This window comes from Macrosteles quadrilineatus, unplaced genomic scaffold, assembly GCF_028750875.1.
Source record: "Macrosteles quadrilineatus isolate MER2022 unplaced genomic scaffold, UCM_ALF_1.0 Scaffold_8__2_contigs__length_117827958, whole genome shotgun sequence".
Classification (NCBI taxonomy): domain Eukaryota; kingdom Metazoa; phylum Arthropoda; class Insecta; order Hemiptera; family Cicadellidae; genus Macrosteles; species Macrosteles quadrilineatus.
In genome coordinates, this window is record NW_026542601.1 from 9,082,289 (window position 1) to 9,108,024 (window position 25,736).

The 25,736-nt window shown below is 34.1% G+C and overlaps 2 protein-coding genes across 2 annotated transcripts; one reads left to right on the forward strand and one right to left on the reverse strand.

Annotated features, from left to right (window-relative positions):
• Positions 1 to 493: 493 nt before the first annotated feature.
• Positions 494 to 3,266, reverse strand: LOC128999552 (uncharacterized). Its single transcript, XM_054426122.1, has 3 exons — positions 3,104 to 3,266; positions 2,158 to 2,494; positions 494 to 891 (listed from the first exon to the last, which is right to left on the reverse strand). Exons 1-3 carry the CDS (start codon positions 3,263 to 3,265, stop codon positions 494 to 496), a joined length of 897 nt encoding a protein of 298 aa, XP_054282097.1. The 5' UTR covers position 3,266.
• Positions 3,267 to 4,384: 1,118 nt separating this feature from the next.
• LOC128999553 (uncharacterized) lies at positions 4,385 to 24,763 on the forward strand. Its single transcript, XM_054426123.1, has 28 exons — positions 4,385 to 4,577; positions 5,640 to 5,753; positions 6,285 to 6,317; positions 7,199 to 7,258; positions 7,560 to 7,673; positions 9,037 to 9,093; positions 10,361 to 10,393; positions 10,779 to 10,814; positions 11,531 to 11,614; positions 11,759 to 11,806; positions 12,679 to 12,813; positions 13,199 to 13,303; positions 13,703 to 13,798; positions 14,779 to 14,808; positions 15,043 to 15,165; positions 15,710 to 15,772; positions 16,034 to 16,066; positions 16,519 to 16,596; positions 16,855 to 16,881; positions 17,613 to 17,672; positions 18,118 to 18,201; positions 19,179 to 19,250; positions 20,095 to 20,193; positions 21,142 to 21,270; positions 22,006 to 22,176; positions 22,276 to 22,311; positions 23,037 to 23,165; positions 24,616 to 24,763. Exons 1-28 carry the CDS (start codon positions 4,419 to 4,421, stop codon positions 24,742 to 24,744), a joined length of 2,337 nt encoding a protein of 778 aa, XP_054282098.1. The 5' UTR covers positions 4,385 to 4,418; the 3' UTR covers positions 24,745 to 24,763.
• Positions 24,764 to 25,736: the final 973 nt, after the last annotated feature.

The following is a 25,736-nucleotide window of genomic DNA, read 5'->3' on the forward strand; positions in this document are numbered from 1 at the left end:
TGTCAACGAGGAAATAAAAGGGAAGATTTGAAACTAGTTATGTTTTTAGATAAATATGATTGAAATAATTTATATCTTTGAAAATAGTGCAAATCCAAACATGATTTAATTAAAGATGGTGATGAAGAGGATGATGTTAAAAAAATGTTGACTGACAGTTTCCAAGCATTATTCAAGGCATAGCAGGTGCGGATCATCATCATTTTGTTATTATCATTACCACAAGGATCAGGTAAGGGGCTACTGTAGTAAACAATTAAGTACCGGTATATCCAAAAGTCATTTAGTGACAAAAAAGCTAAATATCATTATTGTCTTTCTAGCAACGTTTATTATTTTCACAAGAACTTTTAATCAAACACATTCAATAGAATCAAGCTTTGAGTGTTTTACAGTATTTGTCATTGTCATTATTTACAAATTCAGTTAATGTACATATTTACAATTTGATGATATTCTGTTGGATTAGTTTGTTTCGTAGTCAACCCTAACCCTATTTGAAGAAGAAAAGAAATGAGCCATCAGATGATTTATGTTCTCCTATTTTATCTTCATAATCGTCAAAATCCTCCATGAACCATTCTGTTTCATTAGTTTGTCTTTGATCAAGGACTTGTGGCATAAGATTCTCAGGAAGCCGGATGATTTTTGATGAATTAACAATATTTTGGTTGTTTACGGATTCAAATTCAGATGGACTGTTTCTAGAACTGGAGGAATTCCCTGGAATATCTTGAACATTCACATCAAGTGTAACTGGCTGTCCTTTCTCCCTATGAAAGAAGTTTACAACCTTCTTCCAACTGCTGAGCTGTGCTGGCTCATCCAGATGTTCTTTATGTACCATAAATATGTACGAGTTGTTATATAACTCTTCAGTTTTGGAAAATTCTGATTCAGAAGAGTCAATAAAGTAATCAATCGTTTTGTCAGGTTCTTTTTGTGAGGTGGTCACAGTATCTTGGTTGTTTTTTGAGTTAAGGTTGAATTGATAGTTCTCTTTTAGTGGAATTGAATGGTTTTCATTTTTCATTGTACTTTGATTTTTCTCACGGAAGAAAAAGTGTTTCAGGCTTCTTTCAACCTCTATAGATAAATTCTGGGGAACTTTCCAGAAGTGTATTTTTTCCCAAAAGTGGGTTTTATTTGATATTTTCCTCTCTTCAGTAACAGTAGTTTTGTTAAAATTACTTGCAAAATATTGTGTTGGTGAATCTCCGTTATTGTTTTCATCATTGATGCCTTTTTGCTCCTGATTTCCCTCATTGTTATTGTTCATTATTGAGCTGATTGTATCACCTATATCTTTGAATACACTGTCCAGTGAATCGTTCATTTTAACAGTTCTCTGAGGGATGTCATGAAATGATGAAAATGGCATATCTATGTTATAATAGTCAATCAAACCGTCTTCATTTGCTTTGTTGTTATGAAATGTGTTTATTGTTCTGTCATTATCGATGATGTCTTCAATTTTATCAACATCCTCAAATATCTTATTAAATTTCTCATTGTCATTCAGAAATTCAGGGTAATCTCTAGGTGGTTTAATTGCTGTATTTTCCATTTTTAAGTTATCAGCATTAGCATGTTTCTTTAATACATCTTCTACAACTTCTTTTAAATTGCTCTTTACTGGAAAACTGGTATTAATTGGCTGGTTTTGAGAGTTAATAAAAAACCTTCTAACATGATTCCATTTACTGGGTTCCTCAGTTGGTTTAATATTTTCGGTTGTCGGCCCATCAGTTTCTTTTCCAATGTATTTCAAAGTGCTATATTCTCTTTGATTATTCAAGTTACTTTCTAATTCATTGATTTCTTTTAATTTTGCTCTAAGATGTTCAACAACATTTTTAAACCTATCAGTATTTGTGATTTGGTCATAAAACTCCTTTAATTCAAATTTGGACGGACTTGTTTTCAGTGTGTTATTTAGAAGCAAAAACATGAAATGGGTTTTAAAATCAAAACCTTCATTTTGAGACAAATATGTGGAATTCGCCAATGAGTATGTTTTATTAATTGCAAGAGAGTTGTCCAACAAGGTCTCATTCCGTGCATTTGACCAAATTGAATGATTTGATGTAGAATTTTGTTCATAAGTTTCTTCCAAGGAAGCATTTTCTGTATGACCATACTCAGCCCCTTCCACACTTGGGACCGGTTCTACTGAGTGATTTCTTCCACCATCACCAAAATCCTCGGCTGACACATCTTCCACTGTGAGGTTTGCAGCCAATCCCAACGATGTGTTGGCAACTTCAAGAGGTGGAGCGGAAAAAGTGAGGTCTGTCAATAGGAAGTCGTACTGTGAAGTGTTGTAAGAGTCTCGTATGTACTGTATGTCTGCTGGTTGAAGATGGTGTAGAGCGAAGAATCTATTTCTGAATCTCTCGTCATGTTTGTAGCCCGGCACAAGGCACACTGCTTTCTCAGACCAGGATGGAAGAGCACAAGTCGCCACTCCGCAGCACTGCGCTGAGATCTGACACTGGAATCATGAAAAAGTTATCAGGATCAAAGCTAATCTCAGCTAAATTGTTTGTACTAAACTGTTTTGCTTTCCATAACTTGAAAAAACGCTAATAGGTGTTAATTTGTGTAGGATGTAAGACACAGCCTAGAAGAGAAGTCTTGTTGAAATAGGATAAAAATTGAATACATGTTATGATACAAAATGAAAGAAATAATGGTAGGGTGGTTGTCAAAGATTAGAATCGTTTGTTCAAAATAAAACACAATAATCAAAATAACTGAATCCAATTAATGGTGATAGTGTCAAAGTTAGATTTGTGATATTGATCACAGTTCCTTAAAAATATCAAAGACTATGGAACTGGAAGGTGAAAATTATTTTTGTTTGGACAAAACTTAACTACCATTATTGTTTAACAGACAAAATGTCATTTTTAACCATTAAATTTGTACATTTTATTTATATACATATAATTTTTTATATTTTTTTATTAATTTTATTTGAACCGAAAATTAAAAGTTGATTAAAGTAGTAGTGCATAGAGTCTTCTGTTGTAAAAAAGGATTTTAAAATAACAGCTAAAACTACTGTACGGTAAAAAAGTTTCAACATAAGTAAACCTACCTCCTCGCCCAAGTGTGCACAGATAAATCCATTGGAAGTAGACTCGTCCAAAGTTTTATTCGGGTCGTAAAATTCCACCTCGTCAAAATGGATCGAAGAGTACACCGCTGATAGTTTTAGAGCTATATAAACAAAAAAGGTTAGTTTTGGTACGAAAAACATGGTCGCATTTCTTCCCAAGGGGTGAACATACAAAGAAGACCATAGCACACAACAGACAGGAATCTAGTTAGAATGTTACGTAAGTGGTGTGATATCTGAAGATCAGCTTATCAAGATAGTTATGGGGAGTCAATGTGTGTGCATGGTGCAATATGAGAGTCATATAATCACCATACTAAACAAAATAACAGTTTTTACTATTTTGTTGACTTGTTCTTTCATAGTTCACGCAATACAAATTTATAACTGTTAATGGAAGAAAAACTAAATTAATTGCTCTTTAGGGCTTCATTTTTTTAATGCACTGATCAACAAATAATACATTTTAAGACACATAATTATTTTAACTAATTTGTCCAAGGGATTTGATTTTTTTTAATTATTTGGTTTTTTTCAATCAGATTTAATGGGTTTTATTTTATCTTCATAAACAAACATCTCTTTGACAAAACCTTTGGTAAACATGCTGCATTTAGTTGCTGAAGCTATAGTGTGAAGCTTAGGTATACACAACAAATAGAATAATTATTTTTCCCACCCCTGGTAAAAATATAGTTCCAGGTCAATTATCTAAAAAATAAAATTATGTTCATTGATTTCACTGCTGGCAAATATCTGATATTGATTACTTGTATTGCCATGACATTTTTTAGGATAAACTTCTTTTACCAATAGATTTTTTTACAACAAAACATTTTTTTCAACCAAACATTTTTACCTTTTAGTAATGTATTTAAATTGAGATATTGCTAATGATAACATTGCATTATAATATTTTACAATATTAAAATTAAATAAGTTTTCAAACCATAATAGTTCATAATACAACCACGGAGAAGTAAGATAGAATGTTATTTATTTCTTGCTTCTCTGTGGTACAAACAAGTGTTTTTTTTAATATATTTTAAGTGTGAACCAGTACTACACATAATTCTAGCATAATTAAATTCCAACATTTCATTTAATCTTATTTTAGTTAAAATATTAAAATAATACAAACCTAAAAAATTGTTCCATAGTTAATCGAAGAAACTCCCGTTAGTGTTCTTAAGCTTAATTCTCTCCATACAATATATCACTATGATCTTATCTTAATTGCAATGCTTAACATTGTTACAATGAGTTAATCACAGCTTTAACATGATCCCTTTTCATGAAGTGTGAGTTTAGGGGGTGGGCAGGCATCTGCCTGGTTTCTGGAGTATTATGGGGTCTGGGAAGGGGGGAGGGGACAAAATTGTCAGATGACGGTTATGGAAGTAGTTACGAGCGGTTGGCAAGACAAGAACATTTGAGATCTGAAAATTTAATTGTAAGTGTTTTTGTTGTATTTGAATTTGTAATGGTGTTTAGTGTAAAATTTCTACAATAGGAATGTATACATTATTTATGAGGGTTTGGTTTATTCTGTGTTTTGTACAAAAATATATTATATTTAATCACTCACTAGGGGACCATAGCAGCAAGTGCTGCTTTTTAATTAGGTATACAAAGTGAAATTAATTACACACTTTTTTACACATTTAGCCGTGGTCTTACCCTAACAGGATAAGTTACATGTCAACACTGCATTACCATTCTAACCTATAAACAGAACACAAAAATCAATAAACATCAAGTACATAATGTTTACATCAGCTCGTATAAAACAGCTTATATAAACACTGTAGCAGTACTTCCATTAGAAAATGACTGCATCTTTGACAGCCTGTGAGGCAGAGCAGGGGTAATTTCCATATACATAGACTGTAATTTGAATTTTCCTTTTGCTTAACAATTTTGATCAAAGAATTCCTTTGTGAGTAGGATGGTTGATCCATTAGCCAGTCTTTGAGTTTCCTCGTCAAGTCTTGATTTCTTAAGATCTTCAAGTGGTTGGGCAGGCTATTGAAGACGTTTTGTCCCATGTAGGTAGGCTTCAACTGCTGTATTGAGTTGTATGGTGAGCTGGGAGAAGGTAGTCTGTCTTTGAGTGTTGTGAGAGTGAGAATCTTTTCCTCTTGTAAGCTCATTCTGTTCAGTATAGTTAATAACTGCAAGGAATAGTGATATCACAGTCATGACTTTTAGTGATTTATAAGCTTCCCTGCAGCTTTCTGTAGGGTTGAGATCAGCTACCGTTCTTATATAGCTTTTTTCTGAAGTCGCAGTATTCTTGTAAGGTTCTGATCCGTGGTTCCCAGACCACTAATCCATATCTTATGTGGGACTCTACTAAAGCATAGTTTGCAGTCTTAGTTGCTTCCTGTCCTCCTATCTACTTAATTCTACACATTACATATAAATTCAGATGTTGTTCTACCAATTGTTTGGTTGGTGTTTATAAACCTGATGGAGTTTCCAAGTTAATTACCAATCTTACTTAATGTTCCAGAAAGCCTATAGACCCAGGACAGCCAGGGAAGCGTTCAGACTTGCCGGACGAATTGCTGAAAAAGAGGCGAAGAAGGAGCCAAGGCAATCCGTCTCTCTTCTGTTTGATAACACTGTGGGTAGCCAAGTTGCAAGGTGTGGTGTAAATAATATAAAAGTTGCAATCAACCAAAACAATCTTTTTAGAAATTTTAAAATTAAAAAGGTGCATTTAAAATATACTAGATCTGCAATCAAAGTCTATACAATTCATTGCGCTTATGAGGTATTCTAATAAAAACGTGAGTTGGAAAATTGGCAAAATCCATTTTTTAGGGCTCAGTTTGAGGAGGGATGAAGTGGAACGATTTGTCAGGAACTCTCTCTTTTCAGGAAATATGAGGGTTTTATCCTGTAAAATGGTTTCAGTACCTCAAATAATAGATATATAGAATTGCTAAATTATACTAGGGACCACGAGAGTCTGCAGTTGATGGTGGTAGCCCGAGACGCATTCATTGGTCATCAGAGCAATTATTATCCTACAAAATTATTTTGCTTTTTAGTAATTGTAAAGCAATAGTCTCAGTAGAGCGATATACAGTGAGAGTGTTTATTAAAAACAAAACTATTAAGTATAATTTTCTTTTATTGAACTTTGTTTCAGAGAGGAGGCAAAGGAATAAGAGTTGATGTTCAGGTAAGATTGATTAATTAATAATTTCTTAATTTCTTTTACTTATGATAATCAGTTTAGCTAGACGATTTGTAAAAACCAAGTCTATTTGTTACAGTTATATAAAAGTTATTACTTCAACCGTATTGAACGGATATTAAAATTAGTAAAATCCCCCGCTGCAGCAACCCTGCAAACTAATAAAATTTTCATTTGTCTTATTTTATTTCCACTTAAATCTATTTAAATAACATTATTTTTTACGAGTACCTAGGTTTGCTGCTACAGGGAGGGTTATATGTGTTTTGTAGTAAAATATTAATAGCATAGTTTAAAATAAATCAAATTTACCAAGTTTGATAAAAATATGTCCATAAACAAGCAAACTACAACAGTTTACTTATTCTCCATAAGAATTAAGAATAACATGAGAATTTTAAATGTAATTTTTTTTATTTGCTCTGTAACCAATAAAGCTACTAAAAATACTTCAAGATTATTTCAATTATTTGCTCTACAAAATAATTAAGGGAGAAATTGAGAAATTTAAATTTTTTAGGTAAAAAATGAGAAAACCCAATTTTTACTCCGTAAAACCCCCCACAAAAACCCTGTGCCCATGGTCCGTTTATGCTGTTTTGAGAATTTGTTTGAATAAACTTAAGTTTACACGTTTGTACCAAATTTCATCAAAATCGGATGATCTTTGCTCAAGTTACCATTACTAACGGACTCATATGTATAAATTTGAACAGATGGTGTTTTTGGCCTCTCTGGACATCAAAACACAAAAGTAAATCGGTCTGGGGTCCAGGTATTACCATGAGACGTACTGTAATAGCTACTGTAATAGCCCTATGGGAAATTTACTAAAAGTTTTGGAATTTAAAAAAATCTGTTTCCAGGATGTTGTCGAAGTGACTACTTCAAGATGGAACTTTGGAGGGTTCCGAAGTTTTAGAAAGGTAAATCGGCTTACAATTTTTTAACTGTTAGGAACTGTTTGGCCAGGGACAAAGCAGAACTATATTTTAAGAAAGGATTGTCACAAGAAAATGTACAGTTGCAAATAAGACCACCACACAGCACTAAACTTTCCTTTTCCGTGTGGTTTTTACGTGTTATGATTTTGTTGCTACAGACAGCATCGCAGCCAACTTTTTATTTATTTTGTTTCTCCAACTTTTGAACTGTCTCAGAAGTCAAAGAGTAAAAAATGTAGAAATAGGAAGCAACACTCTTTATTTCTTATTAAATACTGCACAGGTTGGCAGGAAGAACGATTGGCCTGACTCGGACATTGATGACTCGACATCTGTGGAGAGACCCGCAGTCAACAGAAGGTTCGATTCTGGAAAGCCGGCAAGAAAAGTCAGATCAGTAAGTTTTGTATGATTTTCGATACTATGCAATTATACATCTGGTATGAACACAGATGAACACGAGCCCAAGAAGCCAGCTTTGATGAATGCAAACATTAACTATTTACTATGGAATTATTCATTTTCAATCAAGGTATTAGCTAATGGACCAAAGTTGACCCGGGCACAAACGTGAAAGATTAATTAGTGCAATATTTGATATCTGAAATGCTGAAACTGAAATTCAAAAGGACATTTCATATAATTGGAGGTGAAATAAATAATATAGTAAATTTCAAAAATTTAGAATAGATGGGAACTAACAACCATACATCACTGGGGTCTTACCCCACATTCGGCACGGGTTACCCAGCCATGTTCTTGTTCTTCCTTCTGTGGTTGACCTCCGACTCTGTCCTGTGGTCTGCGCATGCTCGAGACCCACGTCTTGGATTCGTCAATGGCTTAAACTTAAAACTATTGTTGCCTTCACGGGATGCTGGACTCCACAGTACCATGCACCAGTGCATAGAGTTTAAACTGAGATTTTTTGTGGGGTGAATTGTTGGTCCGATGATCAAGGAGACATTGTTTCCTTGGCCAGGAGACAGCACAGTAGATTAAGGCTTTGACTTCTATCATAGACAAATAGAATATAGACCGTCAGCTGTGCTGCAGTTAGCATAAGTTCTGGTGTCCACTGCTAGGTTTGCCGTGTAGTTACGGCGCACACCGCTGCAGCGTCTGCTGGTCACATACAGCTCCTGCGCTCCTCGCCTGCAGCAGTGTGCACCGTAACTACACGGCACTCCTAGCGGTGGGTGCCGGAACCTTCCTTTGACAGTCTATATTCATTCTATTTTGTCTATGATTCTATCTTTGTTAGGCTCAGTGTGAAACTTTGAAACTCATGAGTTTCACCTATGCACAGCTTGGTAGGCTCTAAAATAAACTAGAGGAACGCTCAGGCTGAAGTTAATGGAATGGGAAGAGTGCACCTCTTACCATTGTTACCATAGGTTCTGGTGCACACCGCTGGGAGTGGTTAGTTACATAGCGCGTACACCATAACAAATTGCGCTCCCAGTAGTGTGCGCCGGAACCTATGGTAACCGCAGCACAGCTGACGGTCTATATTTAATTATTTTTGTCTATGATTCTATGCATACTGGTACACCAGTACATCTGTGTTTATTTATTTGATGCTTGTTGATTGTCTTACTTGATGCCATATTTTTAACAGCAGGTACTCATAGAGGCTTTGCCGTTGAAATGGGCATTAGTCTATACAATTGTGGTAATAATTCTTTGTTATATTTGGTAGGCACATAATTATAATTATGTTATATACATACAAAATAAATTCCATTAAACTTTTTTAGGAAAAAGCAGGCTTTGTAAACCAACAAAAACCAAAGAAGTCACGATCAAAACGAGATGTAAGTATGCTGATTGAAGTAATCATTAGAATTTAGAAAAATTTTCTGTGATTTGCACATAATTTTTTTGATGGTAAAGTTAAAATAATTTATATGAAAATATTAGGTAGGTCTACAATTCAAAGTTAAAATTAATCTTTATAATATTTTTTTTAACTGCAGTTTCAGTATGAGCTTTCAGTTTTTGCAGTGAGAATTACATTTATTTTACCTTGTCAGTTACAACAAATCAAACTGAAAAGTAAAGTTATACAAACTATATTTCAGGGTTTGCATAATGTTTCAATTATGTATGTGAGTGGTTTGTTTTCATTATTATTCCAAAGCATCTCGTCGAACCGCTTGCATCTCTAGTTCATCATTGCGCCGAGTTTGTCCGACATTCCTGAAGAATTGCACAAGATAAACGAAACCGGCAACTTTTAGACCGACATATGGAATTAGCACTGCTAACTTCAGGTTGTTCCAGGCGAAAAAAACAATCACACTTAAAAGATCCGCCAATACTAATATTGCCACTATCACACTGGTTATTAAACAATTTATAGAACTGCTGTTCACAATGATCAATCCACCAATAAACATGTAACCTAACCCACTCACAATACAGAAAAACACCGCCGCACAGTTCTTACAGTCTTTGTTCTCGGCTTCAAAAACAATCAAGAGAATAACAATGGCTATAATGATAGCCAAGGATCCGCGCAGTATTAAAAATGTCCCGACAGTTATCCATCCTATTTTTGAGGTGCAGAGACTAGAATTTTCTGGCATTTTAGGTTAAGTAAACAAAAACATTGTATTACTATTTTGGTCAGATGTTTTGGTATTTTCTGTTTTGTGAGTGGGATTCTGCAAAAATGTGATTGATTTTATATATCAAATTATAACTTTTAATAAGTCTCAAAATTGAAAACATATTGACACATTTTGCAACTAAGTACATGTGATGAATTTATAGTCATAAAATAAATTTGTCATTTTGTTATGACTTTAATTCTCAGTGGGAACATGTATATATTGAATGTATTTTTTCTTGTGTAATTTTTCTTTTGCTTGAGAATTTTAAAATAATTTATAAACTATAAAACACTGAGTTTAATGGATATGCTTAAGAATGTTTATTTATTCATTGTTAGAGTGGGTATCATACTGTTGTGGTAAAAATATACTAAAGATTTTTTAGAAGCTGCAAAAATTGTTTGTTGTATTATTTAACTTAAATATTCACCTTGATATTACCTTAATAGTTCACAAATATTTTCAGGTTAGCGGTCTTTCAGACGAAAGTAATGTTGGGGTGAGTCAAATGTTGATACTTTTTAACATAGCCCAAGTAGCAAAAAAATTGTTGAAAACTAGTATAACAAGTGTTTCAATACAATTTTAAAACATGCTCACACAATTTTTGTATTAGAGCAACTTTAATATGAGTATCAATGAAGTTTAAAAATTGTTTTATTTCAAGATATGAAACAAATATTAAAACAAGTGTTGACAAGAGTTTAACATGTTTTAAAATTGTGTTTAAAAATGATTTTTATTAATTGTGAGTGGGCATGATTATAGTAAAAATATATCAAACATTTTATAATAGTTGCAAAAATTGTTTATTGTATTATTTAAGTAAATACAACTTAAATATTCACCTTGATATTACCTTAATAGTTCAAAAATATTTTCAGATTAGCGGTGTTTTAGACGAAAGTGATGAAGGTGGGGTGAGTCAAATGTTGATACTTTTTAACATAGCCTCCCATTTTTCGTACATGTTCTTAATTTATATATATATAAGTATATATATATATATATATATTAACTAAAAATCTGGGCTGAAGTAGCATCTTTGAAGTCAAAACACATTTGAGCTGGATTGAAGAAGATAAAGCCTATTTTTATTTACGTTACAGCTCAGGGGCTAAAAACATGGATTGAAGTATATATTTTATTTGTTCAAATGAACTTTTCACTGAAATTACAATTTTATACATTTAAAACATGGAGCATGTTTAAAATGGTTTTTTTCTGGTTCACCAAATACTCCCAAAATTGGGTTCTCTCCATGCTTTTATATGTAATAAATCTAAAATTTAATTCACAATATTATATTTAAAATTTTTCATTTTCAAATTTGTTGCTTTGTTCCTTTTGCTGTTTTGTTTCATTAGGCTACTATTCCCATATTTTGCTGTACTTTTAGAATGCTTTTTGCACATTAAATAAAAGGATTTTAAAAAATGAGGTGCATTTACCTGTAAATGTTATCCTAGTGTAAAATATTTTCTAACACTTCTTTTATTTTACGGTGCAACAACTAATTCTAGATGCTTGTATGTATTAATATTGAGAAAAGAAATTATGTTTATGTTCTTGTCATTATTATCATTATAATATTTGCATTCTATAAATCATAAGTATAAAAATACATTGATTTTAGGGGTTTAATCTTCCTCCGATGTCAAACGAATGGAAAATCAAGCTCAAAAAGAAGAAGAAAAAGAAAAAGAAGAAAACTACAGAGGTATGAAGCAATTGAGAAAAACTATCCTTAGTCGTTAAATTAAGTTCTAAGGTCTGTCTATCCTACTTACACTTTTATTCATATTATTAAGGAAATTCACAAAGCTTTTAGACTTATACTTTAAAACTTAAATTATTTTTTCAGGCACCTGTTACGAAGAAAATGCAGACAAAATCTAAGAAATTCAGAATTGTAAGTTTGATTTATTTTACCCAACCATCTCTTTAGTGGTAAATTTATGTTTATGATATTATTTTTTATTTGGTTTCTTTGATACTGACTATAAATTATTTTTTTGTAATTTTTTTAGTGTTTATACATTTTGTTTTAAATTACATGCTTAGTTTTCTCTCTACTGCTGCATTAAAGATATGTAAAGTCGAGTTTGTAGGAGTGAGTGATTATAGTTCGGCCGCTTAGAAAACGACCTGCACGCTAATGCTAAACCAATGCTGGAGGAGGTCGCTTTCTAAGCGGCCGAACTATAGTTGATAATAACATGTACAATTTGGATGTTACTTGTAAATATTTATAAGTTTGGATGAGTTTCTAAAGAACACACTCAACTTGGATTCAAAGTTGAGTTGTCTTGTTGAAAAAATATCTTACTTTTTTATCAACGTTCTTTACAATTTGTGTTAAAAATGTTACTATTTTGAATCTTGAATATGAACAAGAAAACTTATATTGAGAAAAAGAGTTTATTTTCTCTGTGCTCGGTCTGTCTTGTAAACCAATATCTTACTCATAAGGGTAAGATGCTACTGTGTTCAGTAGTAGAGTAAGAAAAATAAAAACAAAAGACAAATCATAATTTTTTTCTGCACCCTGTTCACTGTATGGTGCCTAGTTGTTGGTTCGTTTGATTAAACCCTAATGTTCAGAAATATAAGATTTTCACTTGTCCTTTCTCTTACAGTATAATATTCCGATTGTGAAGTTTGCAAACATGATGAATCATTTTCAAAGGTTTTTCTTGTGTAAGTTAGAGTACACCTGATAATGTACATACATGTATAGGAGATTGTGCCTTTGTGGAGTGTAATTCTTATGAATTTTTCCAGTACATGGAGAGTGATGAGCTGAATTTGAGAAAAGTGAAAGTTGGGAAAAAACCAAACATTGTCAGAGATTTGTCGAGGGAACTTGACGAACTGCTAAATGTGGAAGACTTTGAGCTCGCTACAAGCGCTCCTACGGTAATCTATTAAGAATTACTAGTATTCAAGTAATTAACTTCTTCCCTTGTACCTTAGAGGGGTTTTAGTCCCCCCCCCCACCCCCACACACACTGTTGGTGTTACAGAATTTTATTAGAAAGTGCTATCTGTTTATTTTTTTAATTATTTTGTGTGTATGTACTAAATATCAAAAGTCATTATTACATACACGTTTCCTAACATATTTTTTAGGTACTTAAATGTAGAGTATATTTCCTCTCATTCTTACGTCATAGTTGAAATGGCCACATCTATATGACTCACACACTCATGCACCACTTTGTTCATAGCCAGTGGCGGTAAGAAGGGGCAGGGGCTGAAAATGTCTAAATAGATTTTGAATAAACTAAGTTCTCTTTTACAGGAACCACCAGTGACTGTGACAACAGAAGCAAAGAAGTTTGTTGAAGTCCCCAAAAACTGGCAAGTTGCGCCATCTTGGAAACCACCCACTCTTCGCCCCATTGTTGTAAGTTTTAAACTCAACAATGTTTTAATTTTTGTCTGCATTGCATCATTTTAAATCAAAATACTTTCAGTTATGAATTGTCTAGATGAATTTGAAAAAAGTAAACATCTTATAACATGTTTTGGGCATGTTCCTGGTGTCAAGGATTTTACTAAGATTTGTATGTACAAGGGTTGCCTGTAAACGAAGGTCTATCCAGCTCCTCCGTTGCTGCCAAGAGAGCTAGTTAAAATCTTAGACCAACTTTAAACACATTTATATTCTAGTCTAGTTCCCACCTCATGGATTAGAAAAGTTAAAGAAAATTTATGCTCACACCAAGTATGAATTACTTTCTTTGATTTTGTCATTGTACGTGCACAAAACCGTGCTTCGGTTTAATGATACCCTTTTTTTCAGCAAGGTATACAAGTTGGCAAGAGACGTACCGGTATTGTAACCATCGGTCCTCGGGTATACAGTGACGAAAATCTACCATCTGTCGCAGATGTGAAGGTAATTTTGTTTATACATTACATTATCGAGATGGTCTTTTGTTAATAAATTGCGTAGCCTTGTACGAGTTGAAAATGTACTTAAAATCAATCTGTTGATTCAGTTTTTCACCAACCACAGAAATCCTTGAATTATAAATGTAACAACTTAATTAGTTATATTAGTTTACCTAACCCGCCATGTTAAACTTCCCTATCCCAAGCGTGATGTATATAACTTCGTTACTTCTCGAGTGATGTAAAGTTGAAAAAAACTCACTCGGTGATGTAATGAAACCCATTTAAATAACATTGAGTGATTAACTTAAAAAATATACCTCTATGGAGCCAACGACGTTCAACGCTAGAAATCAGCTGTGCGCTTGAATTTTATTGTTATGTTTTGAAGAATTTCCCTAACCTAGCTTTTGTTTGTAAATGAACGTTACTGTTAGAAGATGAGTGAAATGGATAATGAAAAATATTGTTCGTAACCTCCTGTATATTGTCGGGTCAGGTAAAATCTTGTACGTTACACGTTACGCAAGAGCGTGTTTACATCACTTCGGTAAATTATGCAACTCGCTTCCGCTCGTTGCACAACATTCACCTGCGTGATGTAAAAACGCTCTTACTACACTTGTAAGGTAAATAGCTATTATCTCACTTGTTCCGTAATGAAATAGCAACTTTAGAAAAAGTTACGACAAGTTCAATTCATTGTGTATCTAAAAAATAAATGTCTAATTTTCTTGCCTATAGGCAAACAGTCTTAAGAATATTCCACTACTACAACTTCATACCACGCCACTCATCCTACTCTCATTCTTCACTCATATTTGGGTTAAAATATGCAAATAGTGGCGTTCCCATCTTAAATTATTGATTTAATTGATATAATTGTTTGATATACTATACACTGAAAGATATATATGTTCTGTTGGTAAATTCTAATTTAGAAAAGACTATCAATGTAATTATATTATATTGTTAATGTTGCAGCCCAGAGAGAATGAAGCAACCACATTTGATGTAAGTTTTTCATGAGTAATTATAGATATATATTTTTTTAATAACACAAAAAAGTTTGTAAAAACAAAAGCAATAATTTTGACACAAACCTTAAGAAGTATTTTGATAACTACAACCATTATAACCCATTTGATACAGTCTGGTATCAAGGTTAATATTCAAAAATCGCAATGACATTGGTAAGAAAATTCCCCTTAAACTAATAAACTGATAATATTCATATATTTGTTTAAGTGGAGGAACTATGAGAATCCGTTGAACCCAAGCACACACAAGATCGAGTTCAAACCTGCGCCCGACGACTGGCCGGAGCCGACACATCCCTCGGACGGCATCTATGATTGGCACAAGGCTCAGGTGTGATAAGAATAAGAATACAAGTCTGTTATCGTCATTAAACACAAATGCATGGTAGAGATTGCATAGTCACAATTAATTCTACATAACGTAAAAAACAGAAACTTGACCCATATCACAGCAGAGTCCAGTGTTGTCAAATGATCACACTACAAGTCAACAATATGTTTAGATATTTACTAGAATCTTGCTAATCAGAACTAATCTGAAAATCTCCCTAATACAAACCTGATTTGGGAAAACAAATAATTGCTACAAAATGGTTGAACCAGTAATGGTAAATAGTTAATTTCAAATTATTTTAAACATTTAATGTACACATCTTCAAAAACTTTTTGTTTCGAACTGTGCTGTCTAACATATTTAGAAATTATTATTAAATTCTCAGTGTCACAAAGAGAAGGCTCAAAATATTCACAAAGTTACAATTTTTTTTTTAAAGGATAGTTTTTTCTTAATAGTAGAGAACACATTTTGAAATCCTTAAACCCCAAAGTAATTCTATTCATAATACTATTTAGTAAAACTCTTTTTTTTTCTGTAGATTAGGAAGGGTCACACCAGTCCAAAGCCATATTTTGCACCTCATGATCAAAAAGTGCATCCAGTAAGTACTATTTTAAGTATAATAGTTTAATATTAAGCCTATTATACTAGTAATTTTCTTCAATTTTTATTTATTTACATTTCTTTACTAACAATCCTAATGAAAAAATTCTTTTATCACCAATAAAATTAATATCTTGCATTGGGTTAGCCAGTAGTTTTCACAGTTAAAATAATATACAATACAATTAATAAAATATGTATTTGTATGAATATTAAATATTCATCATTGTTTTTATTTAATTTAAACAATTTTTTTCAGACTTGGACATGGAAGACAGCCAGCTTAGTTAAGGTAACTATTTGGAATTAAATCATGTATTTGTGAACATGTCATAACAAGTGTTTTTATATGTCTAATCGTTCATAAATATTTAAGATTTCCCTGAGCCCATCAGCTTGTCATCTTATGTTTATGTAAACAAAAATAACACAATAATTTTGTTTGGTCTTGATTTAATATATAGATTTTTCTTGCTGTCCTATATTTTCTATAAGTTGTTTTAACTATACCGACTGCTTGGTACAGCAATGGCTGAGTAGTGTATTAATCTCAATAGAGCAGATTAGTATTCAGGAAATTAAATTTTGAAAAATCTTTTCAAAAGTATAACTCTTAGGTTGAAGAACCTAACAATCTACCTTTGAACCAGAAAAATAGGATTCACATTGAAAAATAATTTTATTATTAATATAACAACAGTATCTTAATCTTATTCTTTACTCATGACTTTTGTTTGATTTCAGGAAAACATGCACCAACGTAACGAAATGATGAAACGACAGGATGAAAGTAACATTTACCAACGAAACGATATGTGGCAGGTATGTTAAATTTGTTTGGAAAATAAGAATTTTAATAAATGTTGTACTAACATGTGAGCTAGAAAGGCAAATGGCTAGCTCATTCATGGATAGAAAGGATTTCTAAAAATTTCCTGTTAATATATTGCAGAAGGGTCTGCAAGTGCCAAAACGCCCAGAAAATTGTGTAAGTTTAATTTTTTTGAAGTAATACTGTATTAGAAAATAAATGTATCTTAAACAGAACTTATTTTCCAAATTTATTGTTTTTTTTTTCAGACGAGGCCATGGATACCCCAAGTAAAGGTGAGTTAAGGATTATAAACTAATTCATTTCAAACAAATGCACTACGTTATTACATGATCATGTTTTCTGATATGAGGTTGATGATGGATGACCAAATTCCAAACCCTGATGGGTTTTATGCATTAGGGGAAATTGTTATTTGTGTAACTAGTGTGCAAAGTGGTACTTTGCTGCACTTGAGAGAAATGTTTACGCACGAGCCGCAAGCGAGTGTGGAAAGTTTCTCGAGGTAACTGACACATCATGGCAGGTTTCAGATACAAAAATTTTTTGAGAAAATTATTTTAAAAAAGAATTATTTCTACTCGTATTATCTAAAGCATATAGTATAACGTTATTTAACTAGTTCAGTTTTTGGTCATTTAGCCCCTCCCATTCTCACTTAACACTGAGCCAAACAATAATAAGCCTTTAAAATAACACAGTGATAGAGAGGTTATGTGAAGTTTTGAGGATGAGTATACATTCAATTAATAACCCTACACGTAAATGTATGCATACTTCTTCCTTCCTTATGAATCAAAAGGTACTTTTAATACTTTAATACTTTCTTATGAAATGGCAACCATGCAATGTAGGTATTTTAAGCCAAGTATGAATGGAGATGAGTGTAGGATGTGGCGCGATCTTGTAGTCTTGTACATTTAAGCACCAAATAATCGGTAGTAAAACAACAACTGTATTCAATGAGTTATTTTTGAGTGATAATTTCACTGTTTGCATTTTTTAGTCTCTGAGTACGTGGCCTCCTATTGCCACAAGAGGTGTTTACACAAATACATATGAAAAGGTAAATATGCATATTGTTGTAAAGCTAAATATTATTGTTTTTGAGCAAGATTAAATTTATTTATGATCATGTTTATGGTGGGTTTCAAAGTTTAAATTCTAAAGGTTGTTACTAAAATTTTCACAGTTCTGTTCATTTATCATTTTGCAATGTATTTGTATTTTCTTATACACACGTTTGCCCAAACATTTTGTTTTACTTTTTCATCATATAATAAGATCAAAACCACTGGCAAAGTATTGTAACGTTAAGACACTTATCAAATATTTTCTCAAACTCCTCTTCAAAGTAAGATATCACAAAGTTATCCATCCAGTTATTAAACTGAATTTATTATTCCTAGTTAGTTTGGTTTTTATTTTATATGATACTTCAATAATTGTGAATTTCAAAATCTATAAAACATTTGGTGTTACACAATCACAGTTGCATTTTTCATTTCCAGAAAGAAGCAATGGGTGATGAGTTTTTGGACGAAACACCACAAATTCTCGGACGAAAGGGTAACCAGCGCAAAACTGGATTAATGGTAAAAATTCTTCAATATTATCAATGATTTAATGAAGTAGGCCTAGCTTATATTGTTACAATTGTTTTTCATGTTTCTAATTTAATAAATGTTTGTTTTGTAACAACAGGCTTAGATTAGGTGGAGAGTATAAGGTAAATAAATACCCCTGCCGCAGCATACCTACAGACTAAGCGAATTTCAATTTGCCGGATTGTATTTTTACTTAAATCTATTTAACACGTTCGCTGCGGTCCACTAATGGCAGATGTAGCCCCGGTGAGGCGCAGCGTCGAGCGAACCCGTTTTACTTTCAAATATTTCGGTCTGACGAACAGCAAATGACGTGCGGGGATGTGCTGCTTTATGACGAGAGTTGACGTAGTTTGCTGGAACACTCACAGACAGCAGCACTGTCTAAAACTAGCTGTAAAGGTTTGAATCCCTAGATCGCAATGTAGGGGAAGGATTATTAGAAGGCGTAGAGGATTCATTAGCATATCAAACTCTGTTAGATAGTTTTAAATTATAATAAAATAATTAAACTGTTGCGCTCAGATAACTTAATTTTTGTTTTTAATTTTAATTTTTCAGATAACCTTAATCAGCGCTGAGTAGATTTTAGCTAATGTGTTTCCCAGTGCCGCCCGTTTGCGTACTTGTCTCGTTGATCTACGTTCTTTTCCTGAATATTGGGTTAGATTTGAATCTGGTTCAACATTTTAGATACCGAAACTATGTTTATCTTCTGTTTTAATAAGCATTGGTTGGAAACTCTGCAATAAATCATTAAACAACATCAAACCCAAGTGACAAGGTTAAGTTTAAATCAGCTTAAATCCATTTGATTTAGGATTTTAGATTCATCGACAACATTTTGAATACCGCTCCTCATCCAGAGGAACCTTTTTAAACTATTTTCATTCTATTAACACATAAATGTTGTTTAACAACTTTAGACAATCACATGATTACTCTTATAATAGTTGATGTTTTAGGAAGAAGTTCACTTAACTGCTGGTCCGCCTTTGGCCACAGTAGAGCAACCCTTTGCTGTCGGTTCCCTACAGGTAAGGGTTGAATTAAGAATAAATAAAAATTATAGATGAATAAGTGTCAATATACAGGGTGATTCAAAATTATTGTTACTCTTTTGAAACTATAAATGAAAAACCATACAATCTATCATCCCGGGATGAGAAAGAATTGAAAGAGGAGATTCTAATGTTTTGTTTTACACCACTTTGGTAAACATGGTTGCAAAATTAGCCTCTAGAGACATTTTTAGATTTTAACCTCGATTTAAATTATTTTTTTAATTAAAATTTAAAATCAAAGAAACTTACAGTGTAAAAAACTTATTTACACAATAGAAGGGGATTTTTTTTAAGAATTTACAAGATTATGGCTAAAAACTATAAATGCTCTGTGTGCTCTGGCTGCACAGGACACATCCATTCGATGATTGAAGTTATCCCAAACTCGCAGGAGCATCTCTCTCAATACAAGATTTATTGGTGTTGTGATACGATGTCTGAGATCGTCAAGAGTTGTCGGCAGTATGGCTTGTACACATTCTCTTTCAAAAAACGCCAAAAAACAAGTTGTGAGATCGAGCCATCTGTTTCAAAACAAAAAAAGCTTGTCCCAACATGAGACCCACCCATCCCTCTTCTTTCCTCAGTCATTGTCTCAGAGCGAGGAGAAACCTCTATAAGACGATTAATGGCAGTATTAAACCTCGATGAAACAAACCTCTTTATTAAGAATACCTCGACAATACAAATTTTCCCCCTACCCCTTGAAATTCGTCTTATAGAGGTTCGACTGTACTTACTTAGGTGCACAATAGTCAATTTAAGCTTAGCAGTTTATAGAGAATGAGTATATTTGATGTTATCTCCCTGTTGACAGCCCGAGACCGGAGCAGTCGCTCTCAACAACGAGCAGGAGAGTCATCAGTACAGCTACCACTACGGGCCGCAGCACTCTTCCTGGCAAAGCAACACACAGGTAACACTATGAGTGATTTCACCATTTGACAGATACGGAATGTTTATCCTCTCTAATATCACCTGATTTCGGGAGTTTAATTTGATAATTAATTGAGTTTAAAGTACTTTTGAAGTAATTTTGTCTCTTTAACACTAATACCGAAACCCCGGTCTGACAGGCCCACGGGAATTTTCAAAAACGCATGTTGGCAACGCTGTTTACTTGGTAGATTCCATTCCCCCAATACATTCCCCCCTTTTCCTCCCCTACCTATTGATATATTGTTTGTTCATTTTGCATGGGGGCCGTGACCTTGATAGGTCGTCTGTTCAAAACATCTCCGTCTCAGAAGCCCAACGTTAGTGTATTTTAAAGCGGGGTCTCACAGACCGAGGGTTTTGGTTTGTGTGTTTCTAAGCAAAGTCCATTATTTTTCAAATGGGGTCTCACAGACCGGGGGTTTCGGTTAACGTCAGCCTATGTGGGGTTTCGGTATTGGTGTTAATATAGGGGTAACAGAGGTTTTGTGTCTGGCTGCATTGGATATACTGTTTGGAAATGGAAAGGATTTGAAAGTTTTTGGTAAATTGGGGGGTTAATCACAATCGCTGATGCAGCATATGAAGTAGGGGAACGTTAACATAGTTAGGCGCAGCAGAGGGAGCATTTGGTGGAGATATGAAGCGTTTGTAGAAAAAGAGGGGGCGGCTACTTCCCTATAGAGAAATTCACTAAAAATAAACTAATTTCTAAAATTTCATAACTTTTCCTGTCATAAAATTGATTCTTGATTCTTGATTGATTCTAATATACTAAATTTAATTCTAAGGCAAAAGATCACTAAAAAGTCACAAATTTTTCTTAAGAGAATGTCTTCTATCCCTGCAAGATTAGGTGTTCAAAGGAAAACATTTTAGTGACTTTAACTGTGATTTTTTTCAATGATGTCTTGCGTTATTTTTTCAGGGTCAACAAAAGTCAGGCCATGGTATTGAACAGTACCAGAGCTACCAGAATTACCACGCCAACCACTCCAGTAACTCATACAGCCAGTACTACCAACACTATGAAAGTAGACTAGGCAACAAGACCGCGGTAAGTAAAGGGACGTTGTGGACTCTACCATAGTGTGGTTTTTACTTTTCTGTAGAGTGAACAATTATTTTGATCTACAATAATTAATTACCCATGAATTTTATTGTTTCAATGATGTATATTGATTCAATGTTAGTTATGTTGTGACACCCCACTTTTTTATTATTTATAAAATAAAATTACAAATTGGAATAACATTTTATTTTCTTACAAGAAATTAATATTTTTATGTATACATCTAATAATTTAAAACTATTAGTGTGTCTTTATTTTTTTACACAACACTTTATTTTCTTCTGTCCTTAATCCTTAAAGGGAGACCAAAGATTTTGTCACTGAGAATAGGTCCAGTTGAATTTAGTTTCCTCTATAATTGATTGAATTTGTGCGGACCTAGACCGCGTGCTAGCCACATGATGCTTTCTGCGCTTCCTGTTTAGTGCCTCAGAGCCCGTCAAAGCTACTCATCCTTAGCTGCTTGATGAAATGCAGCATTCTATCTATGAGCTTCTCCAGAGAAAGGAGTCTGTCCCTTATGGTTCATAGAGTGCTTTCCGTTACCTCATTCAGAGCTGTGTAGTCATCAAATGATGGTCTGCGGTCTCCAAGGACTGTCCACTTTCTAGTCATGTATCTCAATTGTTGCTTTTAGTATAGTTTTTGTTCTTCTTGGGTTGGTAAAGTTCTGGTGTTAGTTCTTAATTTTCTCATGATGTTAGTTCTCGTTTGTCTCAGGAAGTGCATTACGAGAGCGGGCATCATTACGAGGACCCTAGTCAGGCCACGGGCCACTACCAGGCCCACTATCAGTACCAGGAGCGGCCCAAGGCCAACCCGCAACAACAACAAGTCATCCAACAACAACAACATAGGATAATGCCTCCGGCTTACTTCTACAGTGTGCATGTAAGTGGTTTTAGAACCAGTATCAACAATTAAAACTGTTTTAACATGAGCCTTGATAACAATACCTTCAAAAAATATTCAACCAATAATTTTTTTCAGGGACAGTCCACAATGAGGGTACCTTTCAGAGCTCCGGTAAGTAGAACTGTGTTTTAGCTTTATCTATCGATAGAGCAGAAGTATAAATTCCATTCCCACATTTAGAGCTGTTTTAGCTTCAGCATATAATAATTCAGATACCAACAGATTGTGCTGATGCCAGTAAATGATTTCAACTAGCTTAAGTGGTAGGATGTAATTTATTGTGGAACTTTTTTATGTCACATTAACTATAATAATAGTAAAATGAACTAAAAAAAAGAACGTCGACGGTAGCTATTCCGGGAGTGGCTCATTCGAAAATATATTCTATTTGGACAAAACATTGGCTACAGCTTGTCCATCTAGGTTGGACGTCTTACTTCAGTGTGTAAAAATCAATACCAGTAATAATTTCTTTAGCTTAGTTAAGAGTCGATGAATTCTACAAATTTGACTATGAAATTAAAAGAACAGCTTTTATTATAGCTCAAGACTAAGTAATTTTACTGTTAAAAAATATATTTGGTTACGTGTTAATCGGTGTTTACTAAATGGTTGCTTTCCTCGAGTTACATTGACACCGATAACTTCAAGCATTACTGATTCAGGAACAAACAAAAAAAACTGGCTTTAGATTTTAGGATGAAATGTCTACTTGGAATACTCAAATTTAATGATACTTTAATACTTTACTTGAAATGGCGACCATACAAGGATAGTACGTATCAAAGATAACCGGATTAAGTTTTTTCCCAATCATCAGAATGAGTGGTTTTCAGGATGAGTATGCAGGAAACGATCGAGATTTGAGGGCTCCTCTACCCCAGAAACCAGTTTATGAATACCCTGAAGCCCAACACAGCCTGTACCCTACCAAAGGATGGCTTGGATACCGGTTCAACAGAATGGTAGGTTGAAAATTTCTGTAATGATTTTTCATTAACGATTTTTATTTGGGAGGAGGTAAACTGCCCCCCTTGGCTGGTGCGCCAGTGAGGCTGTTGTGCGAAATAGTTGCCTTGACTCTTTTTACTACTCTTTCTTACCTGACCTATAAATTAACAGTTATCATCTTCAATTTGGTGGAATTGGAATTTGTTTCCAAAACCCACTGTGACCTTTACATTATATGTATAAATGTATTTAGTACTGCACGAAGAACTATATAAAACTGTAGTCTAATTACGAACTCCCATTCGCACGGGGCAACAACATTTTAGAGGCTCTGGCCTATTCAAAATGGCAATCGCGAAGAAATGCAACATTTCTAGCCGCTGGAGAGCTTAATTCCGAGCAACTCCAGACCGTAGCCTGTGTGTGGGACTCCTATCTAGTAACAGGTCCTCCCAGACAGGTTATCGGGCTTGCCCCCGATCCGTCATTTGCGTGGACGGGGACACACATCCTCAGCCGAAGCCTAAGACTACCGAACTTTCATCGGCTTTAACCACTACCCCTGAGAGTCCATCTTCAAGCTGCAGGACTACTGCGTACATAAGTTTACGCAGCAGGGGCCCCGGTACCAGAAGAGCTCAGCTTTCTTTTTTGGCCAATGTTTTTTTTTATAAAACTTTAGTGAGTTATTTAATCAGTATAGTGTTAGCAATCAATATTTTAGTCTACTTTTGCATTCTGTATGCCTTTTTGCCTATAAGTCGGTATACTGTCTGATTGTCGGTACTTTTTGTTAAAAGTACTTTTAACGATTAAACAAAATTTTGCTTCAAACTAATCCTGACCCTCATCAGACCTGAAGACATCTTTCTTCCTAATTCAATCCTTCCTTGGTTAAATACTGATGTCAGTGACGATGAAATATTCCAATTGTAAGGTTTTTGTGTTTCTTGTGCCAGGATGGACTCAGGCAAGCCTGCTATCTCAGCAATAATCCTTAAACTCTACGCCCTTGTACTCTTGTGTCGTTATTACCTATACCAGATGTTTAATTTCCACTCACTACTCTATTTGTGTACCTCCTCATTCATTATCATCATCAATTGTTTCCATTCAGCAGTAAGTCTTCTTTTATAAAGTCTTGCTATTTCTTTTGTGCTGTTCCAACTCTTTGTTTTCTACCAACTCCTCTTTCAATATTTTTCTTCTCTCTCCTCATCCGTCCTCTCAATGTGACCAACCCTCCCATTCTTACTTTTCCTTACATTTCTTTGTCACATCCAAATTGTTACTAGTATTTCGGTTTCTGATCCAGTTTCATGTTTCGTGTTTACTAATGTCCTAAGCAGTCCCATTCTGTTGTAAACTTCAAAATTGACAACTTAAATAATGTTAAACACTTGCAGACTCACTTTTGACTGAATCGCCAATATTGAATTCTCAATGACACTTATGTTTCTACAGGGTCCCAGAAGAGGGTTCGGCAGCAGGTTTAGAAGACCGATGTTTCGCACCATTTTCCAGGCTCCGTTACAAAGAGATACTTGGACCACCACACTCCCCGAGAGACCACCAGCCAGCACAGAGCCGTAATAAGAAGAAGTGATTTGTAAATAAATGTAAAAGATATATATTTTGACATTTAATTCAATCCTTGGATTCGCATAAGAAAAAATACACTAAAAAATTTAGATATTTCCCAAAAAAATTTAAATTTTGACCTCCTTTGATTGTGAGGAAACCGTCAACGTCCTCTGTGGTAACAGAGTCATCATTATCGAGTTCAGTAAAAGCGACAAAATTGTGATCGTCTTCTACGATTGCGAAGGGATTGCAAATGTCTGTTACAGTCTTGATAATATACCGAGAACACCTCCCATGGTCGGGATGAAAATGTGAGCATCTCCTTCGATTGTAGCAGGATTGTAAATGTTTTCCGTGTTCTCATAAAAATCCTGAACGTCTCCTGCAATTGAAATGAAATCGATAACATCTCCCTCATGATTGTAACGAAATCTTGTGCGTCTTCTGAGGTTCTGGCGCATTTTTGAGCTTCTCTTTTGACAGCAGCAGAATCATCAATATCTCCCCAATTGCTAAAACGACTTCCTTGTTTCCCAAGATTGTAACGAATTAGTTTGTTTTTAGTTGTGCAATATTCTTATATGCGTTCTGCGATCGCAAGAAGAAAAGCTCGGACACTTATAATCTAAATGATCCGACCAGAGCTTTTTCCGAAAATGATTTACGGCTTAAACCAATCTCTTGGGGACTGGGCCAATCCCAACATTTTTAGGGTCCGTAGATCCCTTAGGAAAAGCCCCTCCCCACCTAAAGGTTGGCTCTGCATTTAATTCAACTAAAAGAAAAATGGTTTGTCTAGTTATATCCATAGTCAAAGGTATTATTTTGTGATCAGAATCCCAAAAACGTTCATACATTAGTACCTAAACCAATGATAAATATTTCTTTGCTTTTAATCTAAAATTAACTACCAGATATGTGTTTTGTCATGACTCATCTCTGAGACATAATACAAGTAGAAATTACAGGGGAAAACACATAGACAAAACTATGGGCACAGA